The following is a 15,645-nucleotide window of genomic DNA, read 5'->3' on the forward strand; positions in this document are numbered from 1 at the left end:
TCCAATGCCAAGTATATAACTCAAGAAGGTCAGAAATTCTAATATATATCCAAATACTAATAGTAGAACTTTCTGTGGTGGTAAAGAACAAAATCAGGTACCATTGATTAGGAAATGGATAAACACACTATGGTATATGAATACAATGGAGTATTACTGTGGAGTAAGAAATTATGGATATGAGGATTTCAGGGAAAAAAATAGAAAGATTTATAAGAACTGTTGCAAAATGATTTAAGCAGAAACAAAAAAACATATGTATTACTACAGAAATGCAAATTAAAAGATACAAAAAGGAAGTCAACTCTGCATAGCTGAAAAACTAGTAATAGTCCCAGAAAATAATGAAACATACATCCCTTATCCCAAAAGAGAGATAGAAAACTGTAAGGTATACATTTGCCAGATGTAGTTACTGAATCAGTTTTGCATAATTTTCCCCCTTCATTACAAAAGTGAGTTCATTTCTGGGGATGGGGGATGGAACAACATAGGGGTATTGTAGTATTTAGAAATAACAGAGACATAAAAACAAAAAACGTCAATAAATCTAAGAAGATATATAATCTCTGAATAGATAGGTGAAATGATTCTACCCCTCCAGGTGTCATGAAAATTAATTCTCTTCCCCACTCCCCAGTCCTAGTCAGCAACATCTTTTTTCCCCCAATCTAAATTCCCCCCACTGTAATTTCCCCTTGTTCTGTTCTGATTGTATTGACTCGTGAGTGATCATAGAGTGAAATATTAGTGGCTGTGTATATAAATGGAAGAATAGGCTCTTCGTTTCTAAACTATTGGCTGAATAGAAATGGGCTAACAGTAACTGACATATAATTTTACTGTCCTAATTCTATTCCTCCCAATGACTGCCTCAAAACCAGTGGAGGTTGATGGGTCCATAATTTGGAGCTGTAGGGCTCTCAAGAGCCCTCCTCTTCCTGTTACCTCCAAGCTAGATTATTACTCTTAAAACTGAAGCTTGGGATAACTGTCCATTACTATTCTTAGTCCCAGAAGGAAGACTCTGACAGCTCTCCTTTATCCTATGGTACCCTACAGCTTGCTCTGCTTTTCACTTCACCAGTCCCAAAGCAGGATTCTCTTTTGAAGGCTGTGGTGGGAATTTCCTGTCTAGAAGTAAAGTGGAATCATGGACTTAGTCTTATTGCCAATTTTATTTGTCACAATGACACCAGGGACCACTGAATGTATTAAGATTTTATGCTTCCTTTTTAGTAGGGACCATGGTTTCCCCAATGGGTGGCAGGTCAGGTTAAGGATTCAGAGGTTTAATTAATCAGGAAAGAGAGGCAGTAAGAACAGGTTACCAGATACTCCTGCTATATTTGAATCCAATGTGGTTACCCTCTTTAAAGTATTTAACATTCCTTTTTTAGTTAGTCTCTTTCTCCAACAACATGATGGGAGTGGGGGAGGTCAACGTTCTGGAGTACGACAGCAATCAGTGGTTTCCTTATTTTCCTTCACCAGGAACTTCATTCAGAAATCAAAATTTTCTGTAAATATCACTACTTTTTTTTTTCATTCAAATTGAGGTATGAGACTGTGCCAGACACCAAAGTGTGAAAAAGCAGGGGATGAGGAAACTCTCCATATAAAAAGGCAAACTTTCTCCACGGGGATATGGTTGAATTTCTGTTTGATCATGTAGAAAACTACAAAACCAGAAGTTTAGATTTTAACCCACAGGCAGTACACTAACTAATATTAAAACCTGAAAATTTTCCTCTACAAACTAAAGTTAGCTTTCGGGAGAGCCCTAACCACAAGCCATAAGCCAAGGCTTTCTCTCCAGTCTCCTACACCTTCCCATGGAAACCAAAGAGGAAAGAGTCTTTTCCAATATGATCACTAATCTCTCCCTCCACAGTGTAATATTAATTCTGTCAGATCCAACCAAGCTGCAAAAACTTCCAGTACAGGCCTAGCTGTAACTATATGTTTGTTCTTCCAGAACCAGCTCAGTTAAATTCCAAGGTCACTGGGTTGTTGGCTTATTTGTTTAACCATCATAAAACTCATAAATACTCTACTCAGGTGTAGAAAGGTTGAAATCTATATGGAACTATGTCCAAAGAGCTATAAAACCATGCATACCCTTAGACCTAGCAATACCGCTACTTGGTCTATATCCCAAAAGAGATAAAAAAACAAAAAGTAAAATGACTTCAGTGTACAAAAATATTTATAGCAGCTCTTTTCTGGGGACAAAGGATTAGAACCTGAGGTTATACCCATCAAATGGGGAATGGCTGAACAAGTTTTAATATATGATTATGATGGAACACTATTGTACTATAAGAAATGATGAGCAGAATGCTCTCAGAAAAACTAGACTTGCATGAGCTAATGCAAAGTGAAATGTACCATATACAAAAGTAACAGCAATATTGTAAGATGATCAACTGTGAATGACTTAGCTATTCTTCATACAATACAATGATCCAACACAACTGTGAAGAACTTATGTTGAAAAATGTTATCTATCCCCAGAGAAAGAACTGATGGTATCTGAATACAGATTAAAGCATATGTTTTTTAAACTTTCTTTATTTTTCTTGTGTTTTATTTTTTTTGCCTATATTTTCTATCACAACATGACTATTATGGATATGTTTTGCATAACTACACATGTATAAACTATATTGAATTGCTTGCCTTCTCAGTAGGGGAGAGGGGAAGGAAGGGAGAGAATTTGGAACTCAAAGTTTTAAAAATGGATGTTAAAAATTGTTTTTACATGCAATTGGAAAAAGAATATATTTAGGCAAGGGGGTATGGAAATCTATCTTGCCCTACAGGAAAATAGAAGGGAAGAAGATAAAAGGGGGGGCAGTGATAGAAGAGGGGGTAGATTGGGGGAAGGGGTAATTAGAATGCACACCATTTTGGGGTGGGAGGAAGGGAAATGGGGAGGAAAAATCTGGAACTCAAAATCTTGTGAAAGTGAATGTTGAAAATGAAAAATAAATGTTTTTGAAAAGTCTATTTTTAAAAAACATCTAACATTGCAAAAATATTTTAAAAATCCTAAAAAGACACAGCATATGGTTCCTAAGTTTATGTTTCTGTATCTTTCAAATCTTGCTCTGACAAATATTGATAGTGTATTGTTGTTGTTCAGTCATGTCCAACTCTTCATGACCCCATTTTGGAGTTTTCTTGGCAAAGATACTGGAGTGGTGTGTCATTTCCTTCTCCGGTTCATTTTGCAGATGAGGAAACTGAGGCAAACAGGGTTAAGTGACTTGCCCAGCTAGTAAGTGTCTGAGGCTGTATTTGAACTCACGAAGATGGAACTTTCTGACTTCAGGCTCAGCACTCTATCCATTGTGCCACCTAGCTGTTTTATTGATAGTGTGAAACCAAAGAAATCACTTGATCTCTCAGTGCACATATGCAATTCTCTAAGACTATAAATTGCACAAGTTGCAGGTCTGCTTTAGTAGAGGGAATCAGTCTCCTCGCTGAGTTTCCTTGCAACCAGTGAAATCACAGATTGCAACAATGTCCAAATACTCTTGATGTTAGCAGATAAGTTCTCATTGACTGAGGTAAATAAAGGGTAAATGATTTTCCCAGGGTCACATAGTTCATAGTTGTCAGGAGTGGAATTTGAACCCTGGACTTTATGACTCCAAATCCAGCACTCCATCTACCATACAACACCACACTGTCCCCTACATTTAAGTATACAATCACTAAGTCATAATGTTCTTCTAAAAGTATCTATGCAATGGAAAGAAAATGTATCTGGTGTTTTAGATAAACAGATAACTATGTCCTATATTTCCTAGTTAGAAATATCTGCTAGGCTTTTATTCTATATAGCTCTATGTAAAAAGTATTGATGCTCATGAGACATTGTAACAAAAAACAAAAAGAAAAACCTTCATATGTGAACTTCTACTCTAGAAAACAGTTAACTTGGATTAAACAATCTGATATTTTCGCTAATAAAAGAGCCAGGCATTTAATTGCCCATGTAACAGCAAATGTATTGGACCTCATAAGACTTCAGATATAGTCACTCCAGCTCAATGAAAGTTTTGCTCTGTTTAAGAAATAGTAATTATTCTTTTGAGTTTGTTTAGGACTTTCTGATGACTAGTATTCATGTTTGGTTTTTTTGTTTTTTGTTTTTTTATGACACGCCTATGGGGGAAGTTGGGGCAGTTAGGTAGAACAGTGGAGGATTGAGTGCCATGCCTGGACTCTAGAAGGCTCAGCTTCCCAAGTTCAAATCTGACCTCAGACACTTACTAGCTGTGTGACCCTGAGCAAGTCACTTAACCCTATTTGCCTCAGCTTCCTCATCTGTAAAATGAGCTGAAGAAAGAAGTGGCAAATCACTCCAGTATCTCTGCCAAGAAAACACCAAATGGGGTGACAAAGTAGTACACAACTAAGAACAACTGGACAGCAACAATGGGAGAAGTAATTTTGTATCTTTAAAAAGACAGAACTGACACTGAGACACAGCAATCTATGAAAAGAGCTGAAATCCAAATTCCCTAACTCTAAGTTATTAAATGACCTAACTCTACATTCCTTTAGTGTCGTATCTTGGCTTGAGCCTGTTCTCTATATCAAAATCAGCTATAATTGCTTCCTAAATTTTAAACCATTGCTGTATCAAAATTAACTACAATTGTTTCCTAACTTTTAAACCACTTCCATAGCCATTCCATATATGTCTCCCATAATAATAATTGAAGAGACTTTTCTAGCACTATGAAATTTACAAAACAATTTAAAAGTTAGCAAACTGTTCATACACTTTGACCCAGGAAGAGGTGCATGTGGGGGAGCCAGCTCTAAATGGTTTGTTTTGTTTTCCAGATTGATAAATTATGTGAGCATTTATACTTCAGAAACCATCTATACAAATCAGGACTTGGTTTATTATTTTATTGATTGTATAGATTTAAGAAAGTCTTAACAGTACAGATTAAATTAAAAGTACATGTGCATACATTTTAAACATTTACCTAGCATACTCCTGTACTGTTCTATAAACATTGATTCAATTCAGCAATAGAACTGAGCAGAAAGCTCAGTGGATGAAATCATCACTAGACCAGAGGCTAATAATGATTATAATAATAAATATAATAAGATCATATATAATTGTGTGTTGTATACTATACTCTATGTGTAATATATTGTGTAATATATAATATTTGATATGTTACATAGAAAATATATAATTATATATAATTTTATGCAATATAATACTACACCCAACTATTTAATATATACTATACAATGACTATGTAATTATACTACATAAATGTATAATTAATTATATATAATTGTATCTATATAGATAATTACATGTGGTTTCATGTTATATAATTATGAATAATCTATAATGATATATAGATATGTATTTTTATAATTATATTGTATTATGATATATTAATAATAAAATAATATTGATAATAAAAAGGGGCATTTATATTTTAAGGTTTTCAAATGGCTTTATATTCATTGTCTTAACACTATGATGCCTATACCTCAAAGAAATAAAGGAAAGAGGGAAAAGATCTACGTGTAAAAAAATCTTTATAGTAGATATTTTCAAGGCAGTCAAAAAGTGGAAATCTAGAAGGTGTTTTCCTATTGGGGAATGGCTAAACAAATTGTGGATTATGAATATAATGTAATATTTTTGTGCCATAAGAAACGGTGAAGCAGATAATTTCTGAGAAAACTGGTAAGACCTTTATGAACTGATGCAGAGTGAAATGAGCAGACCTAAGAGCACAATTTATACAGTGATAACATATAGAGAAAAGCAACCTTGAAGGATTTTAGAACTCTGATCAATGCAATGATGAATAATGAACCCAAAGGCATAAAGATGAAACATGCCACTTGCCTCCTAACACAGAGGTGAAGAATACAGAAAGAGATACACATTTTTGGACACAACTAAGGTGGGAATTTGTTGGAGTATTATATGTAGTGCTGTATTGAATGGTTTGTTTTTGTTTGTTTTTCAATAGGAGGAGGAAGAGCAGATTAATTTTTTAAAATAATTATTAATTCAAGATTTTTAAAAATAATTTATATGTTATCAATTTACCAGTCTTACATGGAATAGCATAAGAAGCACTGTATTTAGAGTTAGAAGGCCTGGGTTCAAATCCCTATTCTGCTACTTACTCCCTGCGTGACCTTAGTAGGTCATTTAATCTTTATGAGTTTCAGTTTCCTCATCTATAAAATGAGGGAGCAGGACTAGTTGACCTTTAAAGCTGTTTTTGCCTCTAAATCTATGACCATGGGATCCTGGGATCTCATTTGATCCTTACAATAGCTTGATGATGTAGATGGTACAGGCATTATTACCCCTATAGGAAACTGAGGATCAGCAAGTTGCCATAATTTGCCCAGAGGCATATAACTAGCTTACCTGAGAGAGGCTCTGTCACCAATTTGGCTGCAGAATAATGATTGTATCATTCATAGAAACTCATGAAGAAAGTCTACAAAGTTGGGTGCTACTGCATCAATGAAACAAGCATCTACATCTACAAAATCTTGAAGGCAAAGCACTACTAGTACATGCATGTGTGAATTCTACCCTCTGAATGCCCAATGTACTATTTAAAGAAATGGAAATGGACAGTTAAGATAAAGTCAGAGATCCTACTGGAAGAAATCTGCACTGGAAGTAATGTTTGTTTTTTTTTTAATGCCTCAGGAGGGGCGGCTAGGTGACACAGTGAATAGAGGACAGGAGAACCAGAGTTCAAACCCAGCCTCAGACACTTAACACAAACTAGCTGTGTGATCTTGGGAAAGTCACTTAACCCCAATTGCCCTCCAAAAAGCAAAAAATAAAATAAAAATAAATGCCTCAGGAATCAATTTTCATATATTTCTGAGACTAAATGATTCCAAAAGAATGAAAAAGATGGCATATGGTAATCATGAAAACAAACAAGAACAAGCAGAAACTATTCATGTCTACACCTATTTTCTTATGCTTATAATTTTTTTATCGGAAGGATTTGTAGCCTTCTCTCTCTATTTCCATCTCCTGACTCTGTGTCTGCATTGGTTGTCCCCCATGTCTGGAATGCTTTCCCTCCACACCACCATCTCTCAACTTTCCTAGCTTCCTTTAAGACTCAGCTCAACTCCCTGCTTCTGCAGGAAGCCTTTCCTGGCTCCCCCAGCTACTAGCAACACCACCTTACATCTACTTTGTATATATCTTGTTTGTACATAATCAATTAGATGTTTTCTCCCACCATTAGGAGAGCACCTTGATGTCAAGGACCAGGTTTGTCTTCGAATTCCTAGGACTTTGATCAGTATCCTCTACATAAGAGATACTTAAAATACTTATTGACTGACTGGCTTTCATGATAGAGCATAGGTGTGGGAAAAGGTCTTTTATAGGTAATTTTCTACAGCAATCTACATATTCACACGAAATGGACTGAACAGTGCAGATAATACAAGATTCTGATTCTACAAATTGCTTGTTGATTCAACACACACACACACACACACACACAATCAAGATCTTAAAGGTTCCCACCAAATAATTTGTCTCCTTGTTTGATGTTATGTTGAGATCCTCTAGGATTCCAAAACTATTAAGATCAACTTTGTTTAATGATTCACTAATTTTGTAACTTTCTTTTTTTTGTCATTTCTTTTTTTCAGAATTTATTTATTTTTAGTTTTCAACATTCATTTCCACAAGATTTTGAGTTCTAAAATTTCTCCCCATCTCTCCCCTACCCCTACTCCCCACCCCAAGATGGCAAGCACACTGATTACTCCTTCTGCCTTCTCATATATTAATTTTGTAACTTTCAATGACTAATTGTAACAAGCAAATGTTACCTTAGGCCCAGTGTCACAGAAGGCTTGAATAGCTCACCTGTAACTCTCCTTTAGGATTCCTATAAACTCTTGTTTACAGAAACACTTCACTTTACCCTACAATTTAAGAAAGCTTTGCATTATTTTATGCAACTACCAAGATACTGTACTCTTGCCTTTAGTAAAAACAAAGAAAAGAAATAAAAACAAAACACTCATGTTTATGCATCTGCAGGGTTTTCACTTACTTGGAAATATCTCCAAAACGTTCCTGAAAGGACCCCTATGTAGTAAAGGTCACTTTGTGGTTTTGCCAAAGCCATATAGGCATAGGCTATATGCCAAGGGGTATATTCATAATCAATTAAAAAGCAAAAAAAAAAACCCTAAATCAAAGATCTAAGGAGTGGAAAACAAGAGAGAACACCTTATCTACCTATCAATTATAATATCCTGGAGTCCAAATTAGATATTGAGACTTAGGGACCAGAGATAGAACACCAAAAGGTAGTTTAAATAATAGAAATGAACAATTAGACCTATACTTCCTCTGTTCATAAACATGGTGCTACAAGTCAGCATTTCACCACACAGGTTCAGGAGATGTGGATTCCGGGGTACTGAACTAGAATATATGAGGGAAGGGTGGCTAGGTGGCGCAGTGAATAGAGCACCGGCCCTGGAGTTAGGAGGAGTTCAAATCCGGCCTCAGACACTTAACACAAAAACTAAGTGTGACCTTGGGCAAGTCACTTAATCCCAATTGCCCTCCCAAAAAAAGCAAAAAAAAAAAAAATAGAATGTATGAAGGAGGGGATGTGTGTGTTTCACCCTTACTGTTGATTTGTCAAATATATACCCTTGTGGGTATCATTGAATAAAAATGGAACTAAAGCCACAAAAATGTATATGTGGTGTTATTTCTGTACTAAGAGTTTCACTACGAAATAGATCTCAGAGATGAGGAATGATCAGCCCATTCACCTTGGCTGAGCATGACATGGTGCCCAAGGGTTATGAATTATACCTTCACTACCCCAAAATAATTGACACACACACATATGTACATATATATCTATATCTATATCTATATATATATATATATATATATGAAAGATGTTTAGCCATTTCATGACAGCTGACCTAGGAAACATCTAAAGTCTTAGAGAGATTTCCTATAGAAATGTTCTCCAGATGCTACTATTTGAAGAAAGCATTATGCTGACTGCATCAAGCTCTGGAATGCCATAAGGCATCATCAATTAGATCCACATTTACTCAGAAGATTAGTCTAGTCATCCACACTGGAAGAACAAAGTAGATGAAGATTGCAATATTGTTCAGATTATGACATGTATTTGGATAAGAAGTCAATTGAGTTAGTCTATCGGTACACATATGGTGGACAGACATTGCAAATATACAATAAACCAAAATAAGAATTGAATAGAAGGATATCAGGCTATTGAATTAAATTATAAATCAATGTCTCACAACTCCTCAGAGAATACTAGGCTATAGACTCCTTGAAGGTAGGAACTGAATTCATCCCAAATCCCATCAATCACATCTTGTCTAGTATAGGGAATCATCAGAAAATGTTAGATAATGGATAGGATAACAGCTCTTTAAATAAAAGATGAGTATGAATTACACTTGACAAACTATAAGGAACTTGAAATGATATCAACTTGGTCATTGCTACATAAACTCTTTTTTTAGCCCCAATATTCTATTACAAAACAGTACAGATATGAGAAGAATAGAAAATTGCAGGTGAATCAAACAATAGAAAAATTCATGGTGGTTGTAGGTAGGCAGTATCATATTACAAACAAATGACTTGCCAAGAAATGGTAATAAAAGAAATTGTCAAGATATAGATGATTGGTCACAAACATGGAACAGCCAAGAGGTTAGACTGAGGTATCGAAGTTCATTTAGAACTTAGAAATTCATAGATACCTTCCAAAGTATTAAAAGACTCAAAGGAAGGATTCTAGGAAGTCTTTCTCCTTTCTCCTCTCTATGAAGAATCATGAGAATAGGTAATTGCCAAGAATCTTACCAGCTGGAAAGTGGGAAGGGCTATTATCTGCATGTGTGAGCAAGGAGGGCTCACACAGATGAGATCAGCGATAGAATAATTATTACCCAAAATAGGACTAGCATCTCTTTGATCTGGAAGCACAATTCTTCAAGACAATAGCTTTAACATATAGTGAAAAGAGAGATAGCCTTGGAGTCTAGAATCTAAGTGTGAATCTTGTCTCTCCTTGCTACCTGTGTGCAACCTAGGTTGTCACAGAATTTCTTTGGGCCTGAGTTTCACTTACTCTAAAATATTGGGTTTAAAGTACATCTCCACCCAGGTTCCTCCCAGCTCTTGAGCTATGATCCTATGATAAGGGGGGAGGGGGGAGAATCCGTCATAATAAAGGAATAGGGAGTTCAAGAGTTTTGATTTTCAAAACAAATTCATCTTTTTAAAAACATAGAATTTAGCACAGTAGATGGCGCCATCTAGAGGAATACAATATTCTTAATTTAACGTTGAGTGCCAGTAAGATTCAAAATTAAGCTTTCCCTGCCAAGTGGCATCCACACACAATTTAGAACAAAACAAGCCTCAGTTTCTGTATCTCTAAAATAAGGATAATAATACTTGCAGGAAGACCTGGGTTCAAATTCTACATCTGACACAACAGAGTCAGGTGATCATCAGGAAGTTAATTTCTCAGTACTCCAGGCAACTCCCTAAATTAAGTTATAGACTAGTTACTGATCTGTGCACTAGTGATAGGAATTTTCCAGACTGGGAGTTCCCCACACCAATTAAAGTATAGATTCAAACAACTCTCCCCTCCCAGATTATGACTTTATTAACATATTGTCATTTTGATAATAGCAGGTACTTTCTCTCATCAGTGCTTGGTTTATTATTTCCTTCAATGTTATTTTTTTTTTTTTGCTTTTTGGAGGGAAATTGGGGTAAAGTCACTTGCCGTGGTCACACGGTTAATATTTTTTGTGTGTGTGTTAAGTGCCTGAGGCCAGATCTGAACTCATATCCTCCTGACTCCGGGCCAGGCTAGCCCTGAGCTAGGACTAGGACTCACGGTGCCACTTAGCCGCCCCTAAAAACTTCACTGCTCAAATGCTTTTTTATTTTTTTTTTGCTTTCTGGAGGGGGGAAGGTAGGACAATTGGGGTTAAGTGACTTGCCCAAGGTCACACGGCTAGTTTTTGTGTTGTGTCTGAGGTCAGATTTGAACTCGGGTTCTCCTGACTCCAGGGCTGGCACTCTATACAATGATCCACCTAGCCGCCCCCCCTCAATGTTATTTCTCAGGCAAGTGTCATCAAAAAGACAGAAACCCTTACTGTTCTGTAACTTTAGAGTACAGTTATGGTTAGCAAAGGCCCAGTAGTTCCTTCTGGGGTGCTAGGATTAAAAGTTGGCTTTCATAAACAAAGGCTAAATTCTACAATATTTTGTAGGTTCAAATTTAAATTTCCTGTACCTTAATTCAGTGTAATATATCCTTTATTGTATATTCTATCTCTCATATAAAACTCAAGGCAAAATGGGAGAGGGAAAAAGCTTGATTTATTTTGAGAGAAGGAAGGTTAACTTGTGGCCAACAGTTAAAGTCCTAGGTTTAATGGACTGTGTTCAATCTTGAAAAGGCTTGCTCCAATTAGTCTTTGGTTTATTTCCCCTAAGAGTTTATTTACTCTTGAAATGTCAGAACATGGCTCTACAGGAGAAAAAGGTAAAAGGGTTCTCAGCCTTTCATGGATAGAATTTTGGACAATCTTTAATTGACCCCTCAGAAAGTATATAACACACAAGATTCCTATCCTATAAATCAATTAATCAATCAAAAAGTAATTATTAAGCTACATTAGTGAAAACAACTCCCTCCTTCCTTTCCTGACTCTACCAAATTCTGGTCAGGGCCTCGTTCCCCAGGGCCCTATGTACTCCTTAAGACCAAAGCTTTCAATGTTTTGGTTATCTTCCCAAAGGTAAACAAACTTGGAGTTAGGAATCTCTACTTGGCTCTGCACAATTCACATAACTCACATAGTGGAGACAAATGTCTAGGTTTGCTCCTCCACATTGTAGCTCAGTACTTGGCTTATCTTCTGGCTCTAGGGCCACATGGTAATTGTTTTTCTTTATAGGAAGCTTCCTCCAAAAATCCTTTGGTTGGAGGTTCCTCTGCCACTGCCTCTTCTTACCTGCCATCTCTGGGATCCAGAGGTTCACTGGGAAATTCTATATATAGTGGTTGTTCTTCCCCAGGAGCCCAAGCTTTGTATGTAGTCCCTCTCTGGTGTCTTGTTTTCCTATAAGATCTCCTGCGTCCCTTTTAAAAGTCATCTCCACAAATGAATCTCAAGTCTAGAATAGCCAGGTCTCCATTAATCACCCTCAATAGGCAAACATAACCCAGGACAAGGCTACTCTTCACATCCCCACTTAAGGAAATGTCATCAGTCATCCCAAAAGTGGTATCCATGGCTACCTTCCATGGGGAGATATTTTCATCACCAAAACAAAGCCCTTGTTTTTTAGCATTGCTAATCAAACAGGTTTCTCTGGGTAACAATCTCGGCATTTCTTGATTTAAGAGAATCTCTTTCTCTCCTTTTAAAGGACAAAATAATCCATTATATTTTGTACAGTGGAAGTTAATAAATGTGTTTTGTGGGGCAGCTAGGTGACACAGTGAATAGAGCACCAGCCCTGGAGTCAGGAAGACCTGAGTTCAAATCTGACCTCAGACACAACACTTACAAGGTGTGACTTTGGGCCAATTGCCCAGCCTTCCCCTCTGGGAAAAAAAAAAAAGTGTTTTGTGTTTCTCTCTGTAAGGGATAATTTGCAGTGAAGTTTCCCCATTCTGAAAAATCAAATCTAGAGTGGCTTCAGCATCCACTAGGCCTAAGTTTAGAGGTCACCTGACCTTACAGGAATCTGGGACTTAGAGCAATGGAGGGCCACCAGGGCTACCTCAGCACAAGATATGCCAAATAAGGATAAAACTGCTTTATGTTTCCCTGTCCTTTGTCTCCAAGATAGACTCCTGTGCTTAGGTTGTGGGCCAGCCTCCTTACCAAAGAGAGTGAAGGCCAGTTGGGGGGTTTGGGTTTCTGCATTAGGATATATAACCATGGGCTTACTTCTGCTTGTTGCTTTCTCCCTGGCAGATGCCATTTGAGCAACAGGGACAGAATCCTTTCTCATGAGAAAGAACAAGGACCTTTTCTGATCTTGTACTCGGACTCTGAGCTCTTTTATCCCACACCCTCTCCAAGTTGTAGTTTTGACTCTCTGGACTTCACCACCATGGTGGTACCTTCCTTCCACCCCCACTCTTCTGTTCCCATTTGTGCTTTATCTTCTCCCAGTAGAATACAAGCTCCTTGAGGGCAGAGACTGCCTTTCTTTTGGCTTATATTTGTATCCCTAGTGCTTAGCACAGTGTCTGGCACACAGTAAGAGCCTAATAAATATTTGTTACCTTGCTTTGCCATTGCCTAACTGAAAATGTTCATTTTGAAGATAAAGAGTAATTACAAAATGAAACATCTAGAAATAAATATTGCATAATATTGGAGATCTCCAGTAGATATGGATCAACTGGCAGATCTCAAAGCCTCACCTACTCTGCCTTCTTGCAATGTCTGACTTCTTTTAAGACTCAGCTCAAGGGCCAACTCTTGAAGGAAGCCTTTTTCTGTCCCCTCAGATGCACCATCCCCTCTAAGTTTACCTTGTTTCTACTATATCTTTATCTTGTGCATATTCATTTATTCCTATGTTATTTCCCCCATTAGAATGTAAGGTTTTGGTTCTGGCCTCAGACACAACACCCACACACACAAAAAAACTAGTGTGTAACCTTGGGCAAGTTACTTAACCCCAACTGCCCTCCAAAAGGCAAAAAAAAAAAAAAAAAAGAATGTAAGGTTTTTTTTGAAGATAGAGACCTGTTTCATTTTTCTTTTGTATCTCAAGAGCGTAGTTCAGTGTCTGGCACATAAAAAAAACACTTAACAAATGCTTGCTGATTGATAATCTGATAGAGGTTCAAGCTAGTTACCACCTATAGAAGTCCTTTGTCTTTCAAACCTATGGTAGATTCCAGATTTCCCAAGAAAATTCCAATTTCTTTCTTTCTTTTTTCCTTCTTTCTCATTTTTTGTTTAAAGAATGGGTCTTTAAAAAGACTCCCTTTCTCTCCCACCAACGAATCCTTTCTTGTAATAAAGAAAAATATTCAAACAAATCCAATCAATAGAACAGAAACATCTCACAATATATACTATTCCTTATCTACAGTGCAGCAGAAGATAAATTCCTTACCAGTTCTCCAGGACTGAGATAACTTAAGTATACTTTTAATGAAGCATTTCAAAATTATAAGTCCTGTGATCCAATTTTTGATAGAGAAAATATGGTCACTATATCTCTAGCCCAATCTCTATTGTTTCCCAGAATTCCTTGCAGAAATGATTATGTAGAAATGGCTTCCCTAGCTCACACTCTGCATAAAAATTGTATCATCTCCCCATCAATCAATCCCCATGCAGTTTCAAGGCTTTAGGGAAATTACAAGTCACAACTCTTCACCAAAAGTTAGGGGACTCCACAGAAGGAAAATCTAACTTTAATATTTCCAAATCCTTTCTATATGTCTCTTTTCTGAATTTTGGGCTGAAAGGGAAAAAAAGGCACTGCTTTCAATATTTTTCTTCTAATATATGAATGCAAAAATAACTTTTTCCCCTTTCATTAATTCAATAGCATTAGTTATAATTTGCATAAGGTTGTTATCAAGGTGGTCTCAAAGGCTTATTTCTAACTTTACCAAAAGCCTAATCCTGTTATTCCAACTTGGAATGTTTAATTAAGTGAGATTTAATATTTCATTCTTATTAACTCTTTATATCAAAACAAAATTATAATGGTTATTATTCTAAATGCACAAGTTAAATGAAAATATACATTAAAGGAGAAATGAAAAATTATTAATTACTTTCGGGGGAGAAAAGTAGAATAATGAAGTACTGGGATGGCTAGGTGACACAGTGAATAGAGCACCAGCCCTGGAGTCAGAAGGACCTGAGTTCAAATACCTCAGACACTTAATTAACACTTACTAGCCATGTGACCCTGGGCAAGTCACAACCCCAATTGCCCTGCCTTTCCCCCTCCAAAAAGAAAAAAAAAGAATAATGAAGTACTTTACCTCATTCTCTTCAGCTCCTGAATCAAGTTCATTGGTGTTTTCCTTCAAAAAACACTGAACAGTCTCACCTTTTTCTACACACTGAAAATAAGCCATTTTCTCCAAGAGGTTACTATTGTAATGTGTATTTATGCCTTCCAGCCTATTCATTTTTAACATCTTGCTTGTGAGTCTGATTAAGTTACTGTCTGAAGTATGGTTTTCATCTCTCTTTGTCTCTGATTTGTAAATCATAGCATAGTCACGTCCTTTGATTTCTCCTGTCTCTTGGCTGTAATGAAAAGAAATAAGAAAATGGGTGTCAGTAATTTTTCATATTTTACTTTTTGAGCAAAAGCCTAAGAGTAATGCTGAGGATTCACTCTTCTATTAAGGTTGGAAGGAATATGTTAGTGGTCATGGAAACAAATGGTAATATCACAACCTGGTATTAAGAAACAGTATCTCCCCACAAAAATAAAAACCTAAGGAGTAGCCCTAAATTTTGTTCAATGGCTTCATTTTATAT

At 36.5% G+C, this 15,645-nt stretch overlaps 1 protein-coding gene across 2 annotated transcripts in view; it reads right to left on the reverse strand.

The window, feature by feature from the left end:
• The window catches only part of MYLK4 (myosin light chain kinase family member 4), a 153,736-nt gene that overhangs the window by 105,630 nt on the left and 32,461 nt on the right, over positions 1–15,645 (reverse strand). For both annotated transcript variants that reach the window (XM_069103607.1, XM_069103606.1), the window contains exon 2: positions 15,138–15,408. In XM_069103607.1, coding sequence (XP_068959708.1) covers positions 15,138–15,408 — 271 coding nt within the window. The remainder of the gene's footprint in view (positions 1–15,137; positions 15,409–15,645) is intronic.

This window comes from Petaurus breviceps, unplaced genomic scaffold (genome assembly GCF_028583685.1).
Source record: "Petaurus breviceps papuanus isolate PSGF00001 unplaced genomic scaffold, PetGlider_PUasm1.0 582, whole genome shotgun sequence".
Lineage (NCBI taxonomy): Eukaryota > Metazoa > Chordata > Mammalia > Diprotodontia > Petauridae > Petaurus > Petaurus breviceps.